This window comes from Athene noctua, chromosome 1 (genome assembly GCF_965140245.1).
Source record: "Athene noctua chromosome 1, bAthNoc1.hap1.1, whole genome shotgun sequence".
NCBI lineage: Eukaryota > Metazoa > Chordata > Aves > Strigiformes > Strigidae > Athene > Athene noctua.
In genome coordinates this window covers 233,194,348-233,218,211 of record NC_134037.1, presented here as the reverse complement: position 1 = coordinate 233,218,211, position 23,864 = coordinate 233,194,348, and the positions used below count along the sequence as shown (strand labels likewise).

The following is a 23,864-nucleotide window of genomic DNA, read 5'->3' as shown; positions in this document are numbered from 1 at the left end:
TCTGCCAACACCAAATATACAGTTTGAGGAAGGGACTATTGGTTTTGCTTGGAAAACACCCAGCATAGCGTAAACTATGCTGAGGGCATCACTGGTGTGCAGAAAGAAGCATGAGTGCCTGGCCAGCTGCTTTGGCATTCACTTCCCTTACAAGAGGCAATCCAAAGGGCCAGATCTCTTTAAGAGGCTCCAAGTGCCTAGGAAGCAACTGTCACAGATCGCTACTCCATACCCCTCAAGACAGAAGCTGAATTCCACAAGAAAGGAGCATTTTTCCTTAGGTTAGTTCATTCAAATGACATTGTTAGAGCCGGAGGGTGAAGGGAAGCTTCATGCTGACATTATGGGACAAAGCACAAGCCTCTGGATGATGTACTTCTACAGTACCAAGGGCCAGGAAAACAGTATGTGGTAATGAGAAACTACGGGTAGATGAGTCTGAGTAACCAGGCAATGAGAACAGCTATCAAATACAATAATGCTTGGGCTTTCTGACACCAGCTCCCGAGTTTTCTCTTAGCAAAAGCCAACTAGTTAAAATACGTTCTTGTATTACAGTTGTGGTTTCTTCCCCCTAACAAAATTGCAAGCAAAGAGACCACTCAGTCACACAAGATCATTTGTCAGTAAAGAAAATACAAATTTACTTTTATTGTAACCATAAAGAGGCATTACTTTAACAATTAGCTGTACATTCAGTACTCAGGTATACATCTGTGCCAAATAAAGTCAATTCTCTTTCTGCTAAAAAAGAACACTTCTCAGGGATGCACTGCCTGTGCTTACAAGATGTTTATTGTCTCCGTATTACAGTTATCTTGACAGACAAGCCTCAGGATACAGAATAAAGCTTTACTCTTGGACCAAAATAGGAGGCAACATTTTTATTTAAAAAAATTAAAAACAGCAAGTTTCTAGTCAGATAATATAAAGCATCTTAAATTAATCTTTTGAAAGTATTTACATTATTTGTAAACGTAAATATCTGAAACTGTACATGTTTAAACAAATGTTCATTTAGCAAACAGGCTGTATAAACTGATTGCTCTTCTAATCTTTCAACCAGCTGTCCTAGAGCTGTCTGGGTACTCCAAGAGAGAAAAAGATCCCAAGCACAAGAGTAACTACTGCAATGGTTTACCCTTCACATATTTTCTGTACAATGTCTGTATTAAGTCAGTCATAACTCTGTACAGTGACCATGCAGTCCTTCTGTAAAAGTTTGTAAAAAACAAATATACATATATTACAATGCACTGGACATTATTTTACAGCCTGTATTTCTACATAAGTAAAAACAAAGGGTAAGTTTTCTTCCTTGTTAGTTCCTTTAGTTAATTTTTAAGGAGTCATGTAAGGTCCAACAAGTACCATTTATGTACCTCAGCACCACGGCTGCAATGCTTCTCATGGTAGCTTGAAATTCTACCATCTTAGTCTCCAGCCATATGATTTATAACAGGAAAATTATTAAACCAAACCACCACCAATGTGTACAGAAATTTTACACATTTTAAGCTACAGAACAGGTTTTATACATAAGTTAAATATCTGCCACGTAAGTCACCACATTTTTCATTTGCAAGGCTGAACAATAAAGACTTACACACTGAAACACCCTAAAGCTGCTTCTAGTGTTTCACTCCATCAACGGCGGAGTGTTTAGCGTTCAGATTTCCAAAATAATAACCAATTAATGCATACTGAACAGCATGCACTGTTTACCAGTTACCAAGTACTTGCCCTCGGTTTACAATGCTGATTTCTGGCTTGCACATTCATTTCCTGGCATCCCAGCACCCCCTTATTAGCACTTACACAAAGGTTGTACAAGTTCCAGGCCCAGTTCCCACTTTAAACAATGTAACACCACCATTTGATCTTGGATAAGGCAAAAACACAACTCTAACCTAAAACTAAGTACCTGAGAATCTCAATGCTAAGCTTTGCTGTAAAGCATCCAAAAACATGCAGTTCCCTCAGAAACAACAGAAATTCTATTGCACAGCTTTCCATTGCAAATCCCAAGGAACTGAGATTCTTTACATGGAGGAAGGTTAGAGCATGAAACTTCAGGTCTGACCTCACAGCTCCCAATCACAACAGTGTAAGAAAAACAACACATCCAGTGTTTCAAGAAATGCTTCACATGCAGGAAATAGTTTTCCCAGCTAAGAACCTCCACATTATGTTCAAGCACATGGTGAATTACCAGGATTTTCAAGGGAGTTAAAGAAAAATCAGAGCATGCCTGCTTAAGTCAAATTGTCATACCGATGTGCTTATCTCCAAGCCTTGCAAATACCTATTACCACTTCTATTTGATTCCCTGCACATTACTTCCAGCGCGTCTTTGAAAGTGCTGCTTTTCACTGCATACATCAGCTTATTAAAGGAAAGCAAGAAAGGTTTTTACATTAAAAAAACCCAAGGAGGACTCCAACTTTGAAAACATCTGGATAAAGCAGTAACTGAGCTTCCACAACAGTGATCAGCAACGGGGTTTTTGTTTTGGTTTTTCTTCCCCCCCAACTTCTCAAGCCAATGAACAGAAAAACCTTTAATAAATAAATAAAACCATTTTTGGAGGTTTCTCCTAAAACAGGGTTAAGCAGCCTGGATAGTTTTGATGCAGACTGAACTGCACATTGGGATCCTTCGTTTACTTCAAGCAAATCTGTGTGCATTGCCTTCACTGCCTTGCATTCAGCTGAAGCATATTTCAAGCAGCCTCACTGTCGGGCTACTTGGACATCGATAAAAGTAAGTTCACCTGAAAGACAAAAGGAAAGCCTGTATTAGACAGAGTAGCTAAGTTTCAGAAATTATATATCTTTTAATCTTTAAATGGGATTTCTAGGAAGCACACAGAGGCTCAGATAAATCAGGAAAAGATAGCTACAAAACAACTGGCAAAAATTTCCAGTCAAGGGCCTACTTGCGGGATTTTTAAAATGCAGTTCTTGACCATGCTGACTAGTTATTTCAGCTGTCACAACCTACTGTGTCAAAGTCTCTAAAATGACTTCATGTGTTGTCAAGGAATTCCAAAAAATATGCGCACTGCCAAAAACATTCCTGTTCAGTATCTGAAAAACATTTGGGATCCTTCACAATACTTGTTCCCACAGATTACAGTATGGTTTCCCATACGCCTCAGTTTGTAGGAGAAGTGATCCTAAGGATTAACGGATAAACAATTAGAGAAAGCCATCTCCTCTAGGATAACCCCACCTCCTTCCAGTGCTCCAAGATAATTATCATACATCCCTGTGGCCACATTCACTGTAGGCAATACCCTCTAATCTGTAAACTAGACTGTGTGTTTAAATATTGGCATCCTGGGATAATCATGATTCCATCCACATTCCCTGAACAACTAAGGTCAAAGCAAGATTTTTAAAAACCTACTTGGTTTCTGTCAGAGCATCCTAATACAGAGAATTCTCAATCCCAATCACCTCTGAAACTAAAGACCTTATCATGTAGGGTTACATTTCCATAAACATCTGCACATTTTCCCAATGCAATTTACTTCAAATGAACCCTTTCTCATGCTTCCCAAAGGTAAAAGTTGCTGCTTTTTATATTTGTCAAAAGCAAGACTGCTTTCTCACGCACAGGCTTTTTTAAAGTGCATTCACTAGCTTTGGTATTTCTCCAAAAAGACAATGCCCAGAAACGGCAACTCTGTCATGATGTTGTAAAACTCAATTGCCAACAGCATCAATCACCACCTTCAGTTTAAAAACCTCTACTGGATATTCATTAGCAAAAACCAACCCAACCCCCCGCCCCTTCAGCTGAGACCCTAGAGTTCAGATAAAGCCTAGGATTAAGTGGGATAATAAATACCTAAATAAATAAAGACTCTGAACACTGAAAATACTAAAAATGAAAAAAACTAATGTTTAAAAAGAGCCAGTTACATGAAAGAGCAACTGATAAAAACCAGGGAGTTTCAATATATACCTGTTCCATTGAAGGACAAGCTATGATCTGAAGATCTTCATCACTAAATTCTTCCTTTAACAAAGCATGGAGTTTCTGGAACATTTGCTGAATGTTATTCTTTTAAAGGAAAGAAGAAAAAACTCAGTATTAAAAACCACAACACCCATCTCAAACATGAAACAGAATAAGCACAATGTACACAGAATAGCTACTGAAGTGACCAGGTAGGGAGAAGCAGTTGAGTTTTAACAGCTTTTCTCCTAAAGCAAGCCCCAAACAGCCACAAGGAATCCACATTGGCTGTGAGGTAAAAACTTCAGCTAAAATGTGCTAAGTTGAAACACCAAGTCCTACAGACTTAATGTGGAAGCTTAAAACTCAAGCTTGGTTCTTTCTGGTGGGTTTACAGTGGGTCTCCAATTGAATCTGTAACAACCTCACTGTCTCCAGTGCTTCTGCCTATGCATAGCTGGCCAAGCTGTACAGGTTTTGGCTGGGACAGAGTTAATTTTTTTTTTTTACAGTGGCTCATACAGAAGATGTGCAGAATGAACAGAATCAGTTACTACCCTGTACCGTGTGCGTGTTATGTAAGCTGAGTACAACGGAGAGCAGGACAGCTGCTTGTTCTCTGGGTTGTTTTTTTTAAGCTAAACATACCATTAAAATTTTTTTTTTAAAATATGCTTTAATTTCATGAGTCTTTTCGAGAGGATTCTCAGATCAGGGACACCACAGTGACTGTAACAGTCTGTTCACTCTTACATGTGCATAGTATTTGTCACATATTTACTGGCTGGACTGGTAGCCTAGAATATACAGATATGTGTATGTATGTGTCTGTATATATACACTTATAAATATATGCATACATACATTTATATAGATATACTATACATATAACCATACACACACAGAAATATAAGGTGAACGATCCCACAAAACATGTTTAAAGTCTTTAACTAAATGAAGGCCCAACACCTACAAAAAACCATGCTTAAGTACCTCTAGCAATACTCACCCTAACTGGCTTAAACAAAATTAATTCTGTATCTTTATTGGACAAGTATAATGACATGCTTCGTAGTGTTGACGGCAGCTTTGTTTTTATTGTCTTATAAGTGGAAGAGACCAGATCGTTGATCTTTGCTGAAAGTAAAAGAAAATATGCTTAATGAACTAAAATGGCGTTCTGGTAGTTGAAATCTGAATTCCATAACATCACCTCCACTTTACTGGGGCTGATCATACCCACACATTTGAGTGAAAGGGAAAGAGGAGGTGACTGGCCTGTGCAGCATCAACCCATCATACAACCACAGTACGCCAAACAATGCTTTTCTTTTGGGACCTACTCAAGACATCTGCCTCTCTTTCCTTGCAGAAAGTGCATCCAACCCTTTTCTGCAAGCTACCACATCCTCCTGAGGTTCCTGAAGTCACCGCCTTCCAACAGCAAAGTTCTACATAGCCTCCCCCCTAGAAAACTTGTCTGGAAAAGAAAAACTGCTGGGAAATAAAGAGTGCTAGTAAAGAGAACAGCACATGACAATTCTCCTTACTGACCACAGGCCACATCTGTAAGAAGAAAGGCTGCATAGACATCTGGATTTTGAATCAACCAAACAGAAATCCTCTCTCAGACAAGACCTTCTTTCTTTATTGCTAGGTATTTTAATGATTTTACAAGATCTTTGCTTAAAGAGCAGGGGGAAAATATATTTCATAGCTTTAAAGTACCAAAATTAATATACTATGGGTTTTTTAAACTCAATTTCTACTGTTTCTAAATTTTCTGCCTGCCTCTGCTTCCCAGACAAATGACTCCAAGAAACAGCAGAAGCTCTGCTTAGATCTGCCTCTACACACATAATTATCTCCAAACAAACATTAAAAATACTCTGAAGAAGCAGGAGATGTTAAGCAGAAGCTTGAGTTAGCCCTTGAGAGTGTCTGACCCGTGGACCAGCACTGAATTATGAATGAACATAGCTGGCTTTGCATTTTAAGAACATGATGCAACAGAAGGCTCCAATGTATGAATTGGAATAATCAGATTTCTGACACCCAGAAGCACAAGTTTGTAACATGAAGAGCAAAACAACCCTGAAACATCTAAACTACTCCAAATGCTCCTAAGAAGCATTCACATTTGAATTTTTAAGATGATGGAAACAAAACTGGATTCCATTTTTGCACAGTGACAGAAAAACTGAAAAGGAAGTAGATACCAAATGTACAGACAATGAAAGCTTCAATGCAGATTCAGTTTTTCCTACAAAACCAAAAACTTTATCTCAATGCAATCAAATAATTCCTTAAGCACATTCTGTATGCAGTTGCAGAAATGCTGTTTTCATGCAAGAACAGTCACAGCTTCAGAAACACTCAAGTCATTCATCTACTGCACTAATTAAATATATCCTGAAGATTGTCAGATTTTGTTTATGAGGTATTTTAAGACATTTAAAATAGCACACAGGTAAAAATGGAAGCCAGGATTTTCAAGAAAAAGTTCTCGGGTACTTAGAATTTTTCCAAATCATTGCAGTCTCAGAGTCCAAATTAATCTGGCCAATTTTTCAGCCTCATAATACAGCTTATATTGCTCTACCAAAAATGGTGAATGGGAAGGGTGTCCATTTGATGAGAAGTTTTCAGACTAAGTCTCAAAGTAGTACATGATCATGGTTTTACTAGCCTATGAGTATAAAACAAAGCAAATACCTGGTTGTGCCCAAGGTTGCTGTGAAAGGCTGTACTTGGGACCTCCTTGAGTGGCCATTGTTTTTAAAGCAGCTACCTAAAACAAGTACAATCAACAAAACGGTGTTTCTTTCAGTTGAATTCACAACAAAGCGTCCAAGTAACAACTGTGCAAGTCTCGCAGATACTGCAGTGTGTGGAATCTCCTCTGCTCTCTCTCTTCTGTGCCCTGACCTAACAGCACACAGCTGAAGTAGCTTAACAAAAATGCAATTCAAAATTACAACCATGATCACTACTTCTTGAAAGTAAAATTCAAAATGGGATTAAATTTACAAAGTCTCTTAGGCACCTAACAATACAAAACCTCAAGAGATTTACTTAAGCACGTTAGTCAAACTTCCCAGATTCCAAATTAAATCACTGGGATCACCTAGACGATCCATCAATCTCACCGGTTATTCATCTGTATTTTAGGCACGCCACTGACCCCTCACCCCAGCATGACAGGCATCAGTAAATTTAACACTGTAATCTTTTAAAACAGCAGCTGGGATATTTGTGATGTTCATGCAATGCTGTAGCCCCAGTTTCTGAGATGTCATGCCACTTATTCTCAGTACATACATATCCACATCACACTTCTCATCTTCCAGAAGTAACAGATCCCGCTGCATGGTTTTCTCAAGATGCCTAGAAATTTTGAGCTCTAGCGCAGGTTCTAGAAAGAAGTGTATTGTAACAAGGTATCTCTTTTGTTCCTATCCTCTAGGATGCCTAATCTTTCCGATCAATTTTTATCATGAATTTCTGTCACAAACAGCACTTGGGAGGAAAGTCCTGCTCAGCAAGCACCTCACAGGTATAAAATACACTGAGAACAGAAAATTGTAACACACTTCACAGCCATACTCTAAGACTTCCCTCAAGAACATGTGTGACCCAAGATTCTTTCTGGAGGTTTAGTCAAGATAGGAATCTTCCTGCAAACAGAAAAGCTCCTGCCAGCTTTCACAGACCTGTTTCACCTCAATGAAACATTAAAGCTTCTTGACCAAAGAGCATAAGGGTTGCTTTCTAAAACAAACTATAACATATTCCTTTAATCTGTTAATCACAAAAGTGCCTGGAAAACTGTTGTTAGAATTTAAAGGGAAGCACAACCTTATCATGGGAAATGCCATCATCTTCAGCTAATCAGACAAAACTAGCAGCTTCTCCTATACCAAAACTAAACAGGAATTCCCTTGTCCTACCAGTATTTCAGTTAGGTTAACAAACATACAACACATCTGTACCTTTGTCATGAACTCCTCCAGCTGTTCTATAAACTGTTTGGTTTGCTGCTGAATAAACTGCTCACAAGCCGATTTCAGATGACGATCTACATCTTTCTTAGAGTCAATATAATGTTCTCTGATTTCTGGAGTACCCTTGAACAGAAGACAATTCTCTCCTTTTTATTTGCCAGAGATCACTACCCGCTTAAATGACCCAATTTTTATTAATGCAATAAGACTCCATATTACCTCCAGTAAGAACTGTATCAAGGCGTTGTTGCTGTTTAGTCGAAAAAATCTTGAAACTGTCTTAGGGTTCAGAATTTTAAATGCTGCATCTGTGAATCAGAAAGTCACTCACATTCTAAATCAATGGGATTTGGCTCCAGGAATTAAAAACTTTAATCACTCAGGCATAAAAAATGGCTATCATGATTAGAACATTAATGATTCCACTACCACTAGGTGTGGATGCACAAGTGCACATGCACAGAAGCACACAAAGCTTGATCCACTGTGTTTTAATTGCACCTATGGTAAACCAGAATCTAACAGCTGCACAGTTTAAACAGATAGATACATCACATGAACCTAACAAATGACTTATACCAGCTGTAGTGCTGTCAGCATGCAAGTTGTGTGAGCTCTTTTCCTTTTGTAACTGTATCTACAAGTGAAAGAATTTTACATAAACTATGCAGTTAAGCATTTAGGAACAATATGCATAATTTGATCCATGTTGCCTCTGAAAACCAAGTACAGTTGCATGAAATAACATAGAGCTGGCACTCTTTTTCTTTGTGCTTAATTATTTTAGTTAGCTCTAAACAACAAAGTATCAAGGTTGATATACGCTCAATGTTTATGGTATCCACAAAAGCCCCAAGAAAGAAAAGCAACAACATCTTAACACAAATTAATGAAATTATTCCGATATTGTTAACAGGATGTCGTCAACCTGAAATCTAGACAAACTGGGACAATTATTAATACAGTTTCAGTATGGCTTTTTGCCCTAATGTCATTCACTTATCATCCTATAGATGCATCTGCTTTTTCTTCATTTCAAAACCAATTCTGCACCCCTGTTGCTGTATAAAACAATGGGGGGAAACAAGACACAAGACTTAAAGAAGTACTGTCAAAGGCATTAAATGAAGAGGAAATACCAGAGATGCAGGCATGTAGGTTTTGCACTCCTGTGCAGTTAAAGTAGACCACAGAGAAAGATCAATTTTGTTTCATTACCTGAGTACTTGATTAGAAACCTATGAGCTAGTCAGTGTGAAAGTCACTTCTCCACACTGCATACTTCAGTTACATGAACCTTAGCATTATACTACTATAAAAAAAAAATTGGGTGGAAGCATGACTTTTACATTAAGCGGTGACCTTTTGTCTATAAATCCCAAATTAAATCTTAAATCTATGTATAAAAAGCTTGGCTAGAACACAGTAAAACTCATATTAGCCATGTTATTTTTCTTCTACAACTCATCCCAAATATAAAAGCCCTACTGGCCTATGTTATACTACATTAAGAATTAAACACAATGTACATCTTTTCAACACCACCACCCAATAAAAAGAAAATGTTATCCATTACTTACCATTATCATCTGCAAAGCACTAGCTGGCACAAAAATTTATTCAACTAACTGAAGATGGAGAACAAACTTGTGTGTCAGCCAGGACAAGACACCAAAAGGATGTATTTGCCCTTTAACCTCCAGTCAACTAGAAAATACTCAACAGGTAGGAGGTTTCATTGATGTTCAAATGCAACAGGTGAAATGGTTAGTGTAAGAATTGCTTGCTTCAGAGTTAAAACAGCAGCGTATTAGACGGCAGGAAAGAAAAGTTACTTCTTCACCTTTCTCTTCTGGAACGGAAGACGACAAACTTGACATGCTTCCAATTATTTCTCCCATTATCTTTATAAACTTGACAAGTGCATGACAGTTCACTTTTGTATTGAGAGGTCTTTTTCTGCATTTTACAAAGGAACCATAGAACAATTTTAAAAATCATGGCCATGGCCACGGCCACTACTCTTTATTTTCCCTTCCTACAGCAGCACAGTTGCTACATAAAACTGTTCAACAATACTGTTTATTGAACTTGCAACCTAAGAAATCCTTTCCAAAACAAAACCTCGCAGAAAGGTCTAGGAAATCTTAATTTGTTCTAGGCAGTCAACTATGTATTGTTAAATTCACCTGCTAAACAGCGGTAACAAAACATATTCCTTTAAAGGGTCAGAAAAGGGGAAAGACATCTCTGTGCAGTAGAAATGTAGATTACTTCGCTGTTCTTAAAAAAGACTGGATAAATGTTAGGTCAGCAGCAAAAAGCAGTCAAATGCATTTCACACAAGAATAAAGAATTTGTTAAGATACATCTTGAATGGTTTTGGAGTTTTTTTCAGAGAAGAACAAAGCAAGAGATTAGAACAAGCATACAGGTCATTGCAAGTGAACATAAAATAAACCCAGAACTTTTACTGGCACATTAAGGGAGGACAATCCCATCCCATGCTGTAGCCAGCAACTGTTCAGTACCTCTAGTTTTCTTAAGGTCCAGGGAAATTTCCTTAATGGTGAAATCAGTGTGGAAAGGAGCAATTTGTTCACGAAGAATCAAAAGGTGTTTTATTAAGAAAAGCTGTCCATCAACCTGGGTCTACAGCACAAGAGAAAGAATATGCATTACATGTAAAAAAAAACAACCCACAATTAAATGAAGAGCAAAGTTTCAAGACCTCCATTTTTATTAGTTACTTCCTATAACAAAATTAATACTAATAATCTTACTAGCAAGCTTTTTCCACTAGTCTGTAGTGCCATTAACTACACTCTGGGATCAACAAATCCCACTTCTGTACTGTTTCTAACACATTGCTCTACAGAAGCAGACTTTCTTCACTTTTCTTAGAATTGGATTACACAGCCATATTACTAAATGTCCGCATTAAGTACAGGTATCCATTATTTGAAAGATACAATTCTTCATAAAAGCCAGGAATTACTTCATGTAATTCATATAATTTACACTTGAAGAACATGAAGTTCTCAAATTTCTTTAATCTTTATGATGATTTTTAAAAAGTCAAACAGTTAATGTTTCTGTAATAACCTTGTCTAACTGTGCTACTGTGCAAAGGTTTTACAAAGCATTTTTCTCATGTCATTAAACATAAAGCTTAGTTAATTTCTAAACAGTACAGCAAAAAATACAAAGAATAAAACAAGGCCAAGTTCACACCACCGAGATCATCGGTTTTGCACTGCTTGTTATTTTAGCTATGTACTTGATACTGCAGGCTGCTTTTAATCTCTGAGGTTCATGGCTCATTGAAGTAAATGGAGGAGGACTCAAGAATTCAAATTTGCTTTTGCAATAGAACTTCTCCTTGATATAGTATTAAATAAAAGAGTAAAGAAGAAATTAGATTTAAATCTGCAGTTTTATCAATCAGAAATGTTTACTAAAAATAAGTGGTGGAAGGGTTTCTTGAGTTTAGTTGAGGGTTTTTTTTTTTCTTTCATTATTATTATTACATGCACAGTTTCACCAGATAATGTTAAATTCACATGCATCAAAAACAAAGTGGTACAGATCCCAGTCCTGGGCCAACCTAACTAGGGTTCACTGCAGGATGAGTTTCACTCTCTGCAATACTTTAAGTCAATGCTGACCCAATATACAGTGCTGGAATGGACAATTAACTGTAGAATTCTGAATCAATTATATATGAAATAGTTACCTGCTCAAGCTAGAAGGAAATGCAGTTTGAATTTCTTTTTAAAGATACTACAGTTAACAGATATATTTCAAAGGACACTCATAAGAAATACTTCAAAACAGATTTTCATTTATAATACAACTATTTTTTTTTCATTACTAAATAGTTACTGCCTATACAAATCCAACAATTTTACTCTAAGACTTCCTCTTTTATAAAAAAGTTCACTTCCTGGCTGTTAGAAATTAGAAAATTACTACAGTATTTGTATTAAAGGAACTGTGACAGGAAAAAAGGTTTATTCCAACTACTTAAAGTAACAAAGTTAAAATGACTCGATGAAACTGCATGGATTCTGAGCAACACATCAGATCAAAACCTTTGATAATAGACAGTTCTGAGCAGAGAATACCTAACAAATCTTCCTAGTGAATTTAATACCTAGAAAATTTTTTGAAAATTCAAACCATGGAAGCAGAGAAAAAGAGAATAGAGTAATGGTCAGTGAAAACAAATATAGGAAGCAGACTTCTGGCAGAAATTTTTTCTTTAGCTATCACTTGATTGAATTCACGTGAGTTAGAGCAGCCCGTAAACATGATTGCTATGATTTGTATTCCACCTTTTCAGATAGGCTGGCAAATGAATCATTATCTTTGCTTTACAATACATTAACCGTAACTAAAAGCTGGCAAATCCATCAGGTCTCTGGGGGCTGAGCAACATGCTTTCACTGAGATTTCAATAGCATTCTGAACAACTACTTTATGGCTTTAGACATACACAGGGGGGAGGAAAAGAAATCTTACCCAAAGCACAGATTCTGACCTTGTTTTTGCTGATAGCATCGGCGGCTCCCAGCAGCGAGTGGATGCAGGCAGATAAGGCCTCTTGCGATAAGCCCTGAAACACCGCCCTCTGCAGGGAAGAGGAAATTGGACCCAAAAAAAAGGTTGTTGGCAAAGCTTAGGTGGAATTTAAGGGTTGTAGCCTGTGAAGAATGTGCTTACCAGCACGTAACACTCCAGATTAGTTAGCTACAAACATGTTGTCTAAATGCAGTAGGACAGGATGGAGTGTTAAAACATAAAAGCTTGCTACAGCACTTCGACTGGACACAGGTACACACTCAGGCATGCCCTGTTCACCCTCCAGCTCCCAATTTGCACCGGGTAGTGACACAGTCAGTGACACCTAATGCATTCCCAGCTAACGGCATAAACGATGCTGACGGGGTAACCCGACTAGATACTTTGTGTGTCAGGGTAACTATCTGCATGTGCAATTTATACCTGCAATAGACACGAGATCGAGTGATCTTAACCTCAAGCAAACTCAAATTACATCACATTTGTGCCAGGTTAGTAAACAAACATGACAGCTGCCATGGCACAGGTGACATGAGTAACTCGTTAGGCTGCTGCAACTAGATCATATAGCTGAGCTAAGCATGGGAACACAGCTCACTTCCACCAGCACTCCAGCCAGGTACAGGACAGCCCTGTCTGCCCCACGACTTGCCAGTGCTGCCTCATTCATGTCTTCTCCTATCTACAGGGTGCAGGCAAGGCATACTAGTTCTGCTAGACTATCTCAGTGAAAAAGTAAATAAATCACTGTGCAAACAAACTATAAATGAGCCTTGCAAACAACGCAAAAACGACCTCATCTCCAAAGGTCTAGCTGAAAACAAGGGCAAATACCCATTTATCTTTAATGAGATTGATATATTACGCAATAAAGTATTAATATTTTCCAGCTTCCTTCTAAGCAAACAATATCTTGGTTGCAGTTTCATGTAACACCTATCAAAAATATTTTGAAATGCATTAAATGCAAAGATACAACACATACAGAAAAGCAAAAAACACATTATGTTTCTCGGACATTTTTGCTATTAGGTGACAGACATAAACCAGATTAAAGGGCAAGTCTCAAAATACTTGTGAAGTAAACACTGCTTTTGTTTCTGTTAGACATGAAGATTGCAACTGTCTCAAACTCTGGAAATGTCTCCTACATTTTGAAGGGTGAAAAGATGCGCCACAAAAAATTTTTGAGAACATTTCCAAAATGTAGTAATAGAGTCACCATTTTTAAGACCAGAAACATCACCTTGTCTGATGTCCTACAAAGCACACAGCAAAAAATACATTCACCCAGTAATTTCAACAATAAAATTATTCTCTATAATGGACCCAGAAGTTTCTATTCTTTCTTGGACTATTCAATCCTTAACTTTGGTGCAATAAGTATCTTCAGCATCAGACACTGAAGTATTTCTGTAATAACAAAAGCAATAGATGTACAAACCAGTGCCTTTTTTCTAATTCTACAAATACAAAACTGTCTTGGAAATGATGACCTAAATTTGTCAGTTCACTTGTTTTACACAGAGATAGCAGCAAAAAGACTAAGAGATAATAGAGGCCAGTTCTTTCAGGCCCATTCATAATTTACATTAAAATAAGACACGGTGCTACACACTTCATAATTTCACTTAAAAAAATTAGATAAAGAAATTTTTTGCATACGTCTATACATCTGTACAGTTTGGAGAGACACACTAGAGTCCTTCTGACAGTAGGATACCACATTCCATGCAGATCTGCTGGTGAAATTGTGGTCTGGTGCCCGGCATTAAGGGATTCTGCTGAACCTGTTTAGAAGTAAAATATACACACGTGAAAATCTTGCCCATCTATCCTTTTAGCTGAAGGAGCCTGCAATACTGACTCTACTTTATACTGACCCCCTAGTAATAAGACATATTTTATTGCACCCAAACAGGTTAGGGTTTTTTTCCTTCTCAGCAGGTCAGCACTAGATTTCTGATATGTATAGAGCACATGCCTGCGGAAGACATGAATTCGCTTTCAGGGATGGCCCAGCTTGACCTTTTTTAATGAGTTAGTTTTACAGGCATGACTGCGATGACATCCCCCCACACACACACTTAACAGCTGAAAAGATCAAACAATTACTGGGAAAAAAAAAGCATAGGAGAAAAAAAAAAAGGTTAGTGATCATGGAACTACAGGAGATACTCAGAAAAAAAAAAAAAAGGAAAAAAACATTCCATCAATTCACTTCCTTGTGCTTTCCTTTTTGGTGAGGATAAATCTGCATGGATTAAACAGTTGCAGAAGGTCTAGGGTTTAAACATCATGTTAATAATTGCAAAAATAATGGCAAAAAATTTTGTCATGAGGGGGTTGTAAACATAAGAGTGTTCCTCCTGAGTAACCTTCATAATAATTCTGTATGCTCAAAATGGATTTTCACAACATCTGATAGACAGAAGTCTTATATTATTTTCATTTTGTCCTTAAATCCTGGGAAACAGCTGAGGCAATAGCATCAAAACTCTGATTCCAAATAGCAACCATTCAAAAAAGTAAAATTTTTCAAGTTTTACCAAATGATGGAATACGCACTCATGAAGTGTTTGTGTGAGCTATGTGAGAATTGTCTAAAATAATTCAGCAACATCATTCTTACCTTTTGCAACAACAAATTTATCATCACAGTCATTAGAAAGCCTGTAAGACCTTAGATGTCAGTCTGAGGTACCTAGGCTATTTATTAGTCACTTCAGCTACTCCTGCAGGCACTGAAATGGGAGGGAGGCACCTTTGAAAGGCAAATAATCCCAATTATCTCAAACACATCTCCAAATTACACCAGTGGGTTCTTTTCCATCTCCTGAATGCAGGTGGGATTTACAGTACTTGAGTGCCGCACACCTGGCTTGAAGCAAGATGAACTCCACTCTCAGTGGGATTTGTGAGTTCAGCTAGAAACAGCCAGAAAGACCTTTGCAGGCCTTGCAAGCCAAAAGCAAGAAACTATCAGGTAATTAAAAGGAATATGAGAAACAACTGATAAAGAGCTAGGAAAGGTGCTGCTGAGAAAAATAACACTGTACCATTCTGAATAATGATAAAACAATTCTTCATGGATTTTAGACAAAAATTTAAAGCATTGTAACACTCAAATGACTGGCATCCAAAGACCCACATTTCATGGAATTTGCTTCCAGTTCACTGTAATTTACAGACACATGGGTCACATTTTAAAAGTCTGAATTACTGTAAACAGCTAAAACTACTAACTGGTTTCAGTAAGTGGAAACGCAGTCAAAGCAAGAAGTCGCCTTCCCAAGTGAAGGCTAGAATCCTAGATGCTCAAAGCATTAAATTAAGAGACATGCCTGACACCTTCTCATCTTAGCACAGCTAACAAACTGAAGCATCCTTAAGTACACATCGTGATGTCAGGGCTACTTTGCAGTAAAGAGCACAGAAGCTCAATACAAAGTACAATAGATACTATCAGCTACAAAAGTAGTTGCTTCACAAAGGCCACCAAAAGAGCAAGATTAAATTGCTTCTCATTCAAAAAAAGTTATTAAGAACCCTGAGACAAGTTCACCTCTCAACATTTCTTATGAATTTCTCTAGAAAAACAACCCTTTAAGATATATGCAAGTTTCTCACTGATGGTTCAAGTTAATGTTCACTCTCCATGAGCTTTATGCATTAATTTGACAACATGAGATCTATTTCATACCAGATTTAACTAAGCTGCAGGACTCAGGATCTTCTAGTCGGACATCTGAAAATGAAGCTTCAGATGGCAGCTTCTTCTGTTCCTCTTTTAAACTCTGTGCAATTTGCTGCCAAGGAAGACATACCACAAAATTAATTTTTTTTTCCTCCTTAAGGAGCACTACGCTGCTTTGATTACAATAGAGAAAAGCATACTAAATTGCAAAAGGAATCAGCTACACTCAGCTCCCCAATGTTTCAAAAACATTAAAAGATATCAAGACAGATGTTGCCAAAACAGTAGCAGAAACGTTTCAACATCATTTAAGATTCACAAATATTACACAGATCTGTGTAAAGCACTGTTCCTTCTGTTTTGCCTCTTTTTACTGATCTCTGAATAATAACCAGTGAAGCCAAGTAGAAAGAGAAGCTCAAAACAGGAGAACCCAATTCAAAACTCACTTGGATTTCATACAGATCATTTCTGTGATGGCTTTATTCCTACAAATGATATGTGCTGATGGCACTAAAGTACTCTCTAGTTTATTCCCTGCAGGAGTTCAACAAAAAGCTTTCCCCTAACATTACTCAACACTTCCACACTTCAACCTTTTTCACTACTTGGTCTGCTTCAAAGCAACAACAAGCAGCTAAAACAAGCAAAGAACTGCATTAATATTTGAGCAGAACAGCACAAGAAATATTTCTGCCCTGTGCTTTTAACATTTTAATAATTTATTTACTCAGAGAGAAGGTCTCTCTAAATAGCAAGTTTTTGAGGTTTAAAAGCAATCAAGTAGCAAAATGAATCTCAAACCAGGCAAAAACCCAGAGTCTTATGAGGACATATGAAGAGCAGCATAATTCCTCAACTTAGAATGAACTGTAAAGCTCACTTCTTCCTAACAGAATGGCCATAGGACCCTAGTTAGAAAAAAGGCCTTGTAGACTAAGTATCTGCATTGACTGCCTACAGAAGTTACAGCTAACATAAAAAAAAGGTTGTGAGAACTTTTTAATCAGTTCTATTCACACAGTTTTAGCAAAAAAAAACCCAAACAAACCAACCCGTACTCTTAACAGTTATACTGGTAAAACTTCTGATCACTAGTTGTTCTGAATGGAGGGATCCCATTTAGCTACACTTCATGTGGTGGGGTTCTCAATTACTATATTTGCTTTTTCTTCAGAAGCTTATTCATCCTTAAACTTGCAGCATAAAGGGCAAGCATTCTACAAACTCGCTAGCTTCAGGATTTCTAAATGCTCTCCTAAAAACCTATGAATGTCCCTTATAATCACGAAAGCATCAACTACAACATAATAAAAGCTTTAGACATGTATAAAGACAAGATTATAGCAACATGAGCTCCCTACTACAAAGTTTCTTAGTGCATGTTTACAGGCAAGAACTGAACACAAAAACGTACCATTATACAATGTTAATTTCTCCCAGCCCACAGCAAAAATTATATAGCTATAAAGTTTCTGCATTTTATATAAGTAATGCTCTGATACTGAAGTCAAACAACAGCCTCTCTACCAACTAGTCAGCTGTAAATAAGTCCTACAATTTGCTAAGCACCACCAGCTATTCTGATAGATGGACAGAAAGCAGAATAAGAACAATAAAACCTAGTCTTGCCAGTCCATGTAGCAATTGTTGTTCTTAGCCAACTCAATCCTTTGACAGCTTGGGCCTCTCATTATAAAGTGAATGGCAACAATTATTTGGGGGATCTTTATTATGTTTAATCCCTTCCATGTAATGCTACCTTTCAGTTGCATATTAAATGCAGTTTGCTCTAGTCAAAAATTAATTTAAAGTCTTTCATTAGCCACTTTATTTCTGTGAGTAGTTTTATTCTAAAATACTAATATAGTATTAACCTTTTAAAGTAAGTAGAATTAGTTTGATTCCTTTCAACAGGAATACTGACTCAAAGGGCTTGCAATGACTACAAAAATGGCCAATACTGGTAAGAATTTAAAAAAGGCTACTGGAAACCATTGCTGGCATGTTAAATCATCTAAAGGTACAAGCAAGCCTCCCCTCACATTGTCTGAGCATAGTGTACACCACCATAGTGCATACTAAATACTAGCTGACCAGTAATTCTGAAAACAAACTTGCAGCTAACTGTGCCAGTCTAAGGCTTCTCTGCAACTCCGGCTCAACTGGAAAATAGACTGGGTAATATCTGCTATTAGGAAAGTAAATAAAAATATACTGTTATGAGAGAAAAATTCAGAAGTTTCAAGTTTAGATAAAACTGTTAACTGTGAGAACTATCTCCAGTTTTACTGGGTTTGACACAAAGTGTTCTCTGACATCTATCTTAGGGTCATAATTTAATCAGCAGGTGTCAATTTGTTAGTAGCACTAATGCTAAATACACCTAAGAACTGGAAAATCCAATCTGCAAAACATTATACTACACAATTGTATATACTGCATGTAAAAAGAAAACCAATCAAGGACAACAAAACCGCTGATGCTATACCTCCATCATTTCCAATTTGTCGGGATATGCAAGATCACCCGGAGCAGGCTTGTAGCCTGTGATATCAGTCTGAATGTAAATATGCGTCCTATAGACAAGACGCTCCTGTACATCTTCCAACATCTGCTTGACACCAGCTGCAAATGCACCCAGTTGTTCAGCTGGAAAAAGTAAAAAAAAAAGAAGCACAAATTTGTTAAATTAATGACAAAACAAGCTTATAGACGCAGAAGTTTGCAGTATAGCATATAGAACCACTACAAAACTAGCTTGCTGCAGATAGGTCAGACTATTTTTGGAACAGCAGCATGCAGGCAAATTTGTGACAAACAAGAAATTCCTGAACTTCATATTGCAGTTCCTTCAGCTCCCCAAATATTCATTAGATTGTGAAAATGCAATCTCATACTGATAACAGCAGATGCCATGTTAGAATCAAGCATTTTAATTAATTGAGACCTGGGTACGTCGAGTGGCACTTCTGCCTGGACATCAAACCAGCATGCTTTGGTTCTATCATAGCCAATGCCTGCAGTGTGACTATCAGGAGTTGACAAGCTAATTCATCTATCTACCTACCAGAACAGATGATCCAAAGCAACTCACATCCAACTTAAGAACTATTATATCAGCCTGAGTTTAAGTAGTAAAAAATCACTACTTAAGATTAGCCAAAAAATTATGTCACCAATTTTTTTCTCATTCCCAACAGTGTTACAATTCTACTTCCAGGAAAATAAGCAGTTCTTTGTGATACTGGCATAGCTTCAGAGACAAAGAGCTACGCTGTGTTATACACCAGCTACCAAGTATGATATCTGTTTATCACTTGGTGCAAGGTTAAAGACTCTGAAATTATTCCAATATGCATTGGTCATACTAAAGAAATGAGACATCAGATATTTTTACTGATTGTCAGCTCATTGTTATGAAACTATGAGCTCTGTGAACACTTTCAGAGCTCCAAAATCTCTGTCAGGTATGTAACTCCTCTGCTGAAGTTACAATTCCTAGTCTGGGAAACACTATGTCAAGGAGAATGAAAAATGAGGTTTGCATTCCTTTGTTTTATCATCATGTATGCAGAAAGCTCTACACAGATGATGCATCAGCAGGGCCAAGCAAAGCAATTCATTCATTTGAAAAGTTCATTTAAATCAATCCTAGTGTATGTATAAGCACTGGGTGGATGCTTGGTTGCATCTGTACAATCTAGAGAAAATAGGACTCTATAACATCAGTATATTAATCCAGGGAATCTAGATAAAATCTAGGGATTTTTTTTTTTTGCCTAGGCAATTTAATAATTATATCAGTTGACAGTTAAAACCACACAGGTCCATCTATGAGTTACCATTGTTCTGTACATGATCTTCAAGCATCTCATTTTTGAGAATCCCGCAGAGTTCCGAAAGTGTCTCTAAGTGAATGACATGGATGATCATTGGCCTCAGGACATCATACAATGAAAGACACAGCTTCTCCAAGAGTTCACTATGAAGAAAAAATAAAACAAAGCAAAACACTTTCAGGATTCCACAATATGAAAATAAAACTTTATCACAAACATGGATTATTCTATGGCAAAGATTTTTCAAAGGAGGGTGAGAAAATGCAATATGGTATCACAGAAGACTTAAGAAAGGACTGTTTAAAACAAACCCCTGATTTCCTACAAAGCCTTTTAAGACATAAAATGCTTAAAAAGGTGTTAGAGTTTTGAATTAATTTTAAAATAAAAACCCAGAAATAACCAACTAACAACTCAACCTGTCACAAAGGGGAGATAATGCAAATTGATTTACTTGGCTTCTGTGTTCAGAAATGCTCCTGCTGAGCTCCAAAATCATACCCCCAATTTCCTCTTAAGAAAAGGCTCATCTGATTCCAAGTATTCAACAGTTTAATAGAACCAGAAGCACACGAAGTAGGACACAGGAGAAGCTTGGTAGTCTTTCCTATAACAACTTCCAACATTGCAGAGCATGCTTTCTAATCTAACTGACATTATGGTATCAATGCAATATGAGACACCAGAAATCCCACTTTATTTTCTCTCCTTCCGTGTTCAAAGTGATGCTTATCTTGGTTAAGACACCAGTAGCATTCATTCTAGACATTTCTGCCATTCTCAATGGCACTTCACTAATCACAGATTAGCTAATAATTCAAGTAATTCCCCAGTTAGGCCTGGAAATACAAACACTAAGAATATTTAAATATTTACCGTGTGGTACAGTCATTGATTTTATTGCACTACTTTTTTTTTAATTCATGAAGAATGTCTGACAATAGGAAAAAGACACTTCAGTTCCTTTCAGACAGCAGACAAAAAATGCTCACAAACATTCTGAATGTTTCTATTCTGTTGCATTATATAGCTTTACAAGCAACTTGATAAAACAGTAATTCTCCATGTTAAAAGCAGAAACAAAGGAGAAAGTTTCAACAGCCTTATTATTAAATACAACACTCAACCTTGGATGTCTACTCTTGACTAGATTTTTGGTAAACTTATCAGACACCTCAGCACTTCAGATAAAAATGAGGCTATTTATTAGGCAGCTAAGAAAAACCTAATAAAGTAGTTACTCTTTGAAACATTTTCCTCAAAATATTTTACTTAAATGTAGGCAAAAAAGGGAAGTAAGTTCTTATGAAAGAAGGTAACTAGTTTCCATCAAAATCAAAATTAAAAAATAAACAGAAGTCTATTCTCATTCTTGATGTGAAGAACAACAGTGATAAAATTTCTGTCTGAACAACATTTTACACTGATTTCAATTAGGAATGTTAACTTCAGGACTTGGACCGAGATAGCTAAATTGGTTCTGAAGACAATTAAGTTAGGTCACCTCAAATCCTGAGCATGTCCCACACAAGACCTCCACTACTCAGAAAAGACTGCTGTTACTCTGGCACTATAGCTTATTTCGAGTGAGGCTTTACGCATTTATGGTTTTCTTTCAGTAGGTTGGATAGTGGGCAGTATTTTTTCCAGGTTACACTAATTCAACTCAAGATGCACTTGATTCTAAAATAATACAACACTCAAAACCAGTGTCTCAGTTATATTAATAGAAACACACTTTGCTTATGAACATCATAGCAAGGGAACATGACCTGCCCAAATTTCAAAATTAAATACCATTATTAAAAGATACCAGCAAATTGGAGAAGGGGTATAATCTAATCAGTTGCTCTAATATTACAGGTCTGTTGTAAAAAACCTACAATACTTTTATAATGCAATTACCATGTGAAGACAACAACCTGTTCCTCTTCTAGATCTAGGCAGAGCAGATACAGATACTCTTCTCAGGTGTCCACTACTCTGCCTTCCATTCAGACCACACACAGGCACATGCAAATATTCCTTGACCATAAGGGCAGCTCACTAAGTCTAAATCCTTGATGAAAAGCGGCTGGAGTTCATCAGCTTAATTTTACACTGAAGTAAATAAAAAGCACTTCTGCAACTGACTGTGCAAACCATTGGCACAGAGCCAGTACAAAAACATCTGAGACCTGTAGCACGGTAAACTTCTACAGCTACTTCCAAAGCAACTGTGCGTCTTCATCTCTTCCAGACCACCTACAGAGCATTTACATTACTCAGATTATTTATGCTTATGGAGAATGTAAACTATCAGCTTTGCCTGAAGAAGAAAGAAAACAAAAGAACATCAAATTTTGATGCATAAAGTTTTTGAGGCTTTTTTTTCTTGCTGGTTCTTACCAAACCACTTCAATGCAACCCTATTTGCCATATAACACTGTCTGCTATATCACAGCATAGTAAATACAACATTTAGTAAAACAAAACCAGCATGTACCACCTACTCCAGTTTTGGTGTTGGTTTTGTGAAGAACTCATTGTAAAGCTGGTGTTCATCCTGACATACATGGACCATAAAGGCACAACCACTTCGCACCTGTATTCACAGAAAGACAAATGCTTGATTACTAAATTATTTTTCTCACTTCAGTACCACAGGAGCTATTACAGATACTATATTATACATCATTATATTGTATATTGCATTATCAATATTATTATTATTATTATTATTGCTACAGCTATGATTAAATTGAAGCTTTGCAAAATTCAAAATTATTGAGATCAACTAAAAAGATGTTAAGAGCCAAATAAAAGCTTATCATGCAACTTCTGTCCCTTTTTGTTTCTGATTAAATTTAAGTAACCACATTTTATGCTTTTGCAAATATCCCCTTAAGTAGCAGAGCAGTTTTTACAGAATAATCTTCCACAAAACATGCATTACTTGAAAATATTAGTAAAATTTTAATGATTCAAAACCAGAAACAAAATTGATAATTCTGCATGTAAATTACCGAATTAAATGAGTACATTTTACTTGGGAGGGGGAGAATTAAAACATAACAAAACCCCCACAATACATGACTACTTTACCTACCAGAGCACAATGGTCTCTGTTGTTCTGACTGGTTAATTCTGTAACAGTGCTAGCGATACTTGGACCAAGCAAAAGCTCCCTCTGGTCGAGGTAACACTGATGGATTTCATTGAGAACTTGTTGATACCTAGCCAAGAAATTAAAAGAGTAAGTGCATCCTGAAGATCATTTTCCAGTAAGGTAAAATTCATTCTAATACCCTCTTTTAGGTCTACATAATTTCAATTTTTAAAACTTTCTTTTAAATGAATAATGTGTTAAACAGTACTTAAACAAAAGTAAAGATTTTCAAAACTTAAAATTGTTGAAAATAAATTATGTAGACATACTCACTCTGGCATTTTTTCAGATCTTTGCTCTACTTGTTCAATAAGAGTCTACTCAACAAAAAGAAAAAACTATTATCAGTAAATTATTTTTTCCTAATAATTGAAAAACAGTTTGCAGTATTTTTCCATGGACACAATATGCAATCTTTGGACATTCACACTTGCACAATATGTAATCCTTGCATTCACACTACTAATAAATTCAAACCCCATTTTCATAGCTTCCTTTTTAACAGTTAGTTCCCAGCCTACTTACTCTGACTTTGGGAGCAGCTGCTCTGAATTTTACATAAAACAGCGTAAAGGCATTGTCAGAATTTGGCACAGCTGAAGGATCCTGAAAGAAGAGATGAG

The 23,864-nt window shown here is 36.9% G+C and overlaps 1 protein-coding gene across 1 annotated transcript in view; it reads right to left on the bottom strand.

Annotated features, from left to right (window-relative positions):
* Positions 1 to 619: 619 nt before the first annotated feature.
* Positions 620 to 23,864, bottom strand: part of COG3 (component of oligomeric golgi complex 3) — a 32,059-nt gene continuing 8,814 nt past the window's right edge. The window contains 16 exon segments of the mRNA XM_074912827.1: positions 620 to 2,773; positions 3,973 to 4,071; positions 4,976 to 5,103; positions 6,682 to 6,757; positions 7,959 to 8,093; positions 8,190 to 8,278; positions 10,502 to 10,622; positions 12,514 to 12,603; positions 14,220 to 14,344; positions 16,258 to 16,363; positions 18,743 to 18,903; positions 20,097 to 20,236; positions 22,586 to 22,677; positions 23,182 to 23,308; positions 23,515 to 23,558; positions 23,767 to 23,847. Of these exon segments, the coding sequence (XP_074768928.1) occupies positions 2,744 to 2,773; positions 3,973 to 4,071; positions 4,976 to 5,103; positions 6,682 to 6,757; positions 7,959 to 8,093; positions 8,190 to 8,278; positions 10,502 to 10,622; positions 12,514 to 12,603; positions 14,220 to 14,344; positions 16,258 to 16,363; positions 18,743 to 18,903; positions 20,097 to 20,236; positions 22,586 to 22,677; positions 23,182 to 23,308; positions 23,515 to 23,558; positions 23,767 to 23,847 (1,644 nt within the window). The 3' untranslated portion in view covers positions 620 to 2,743.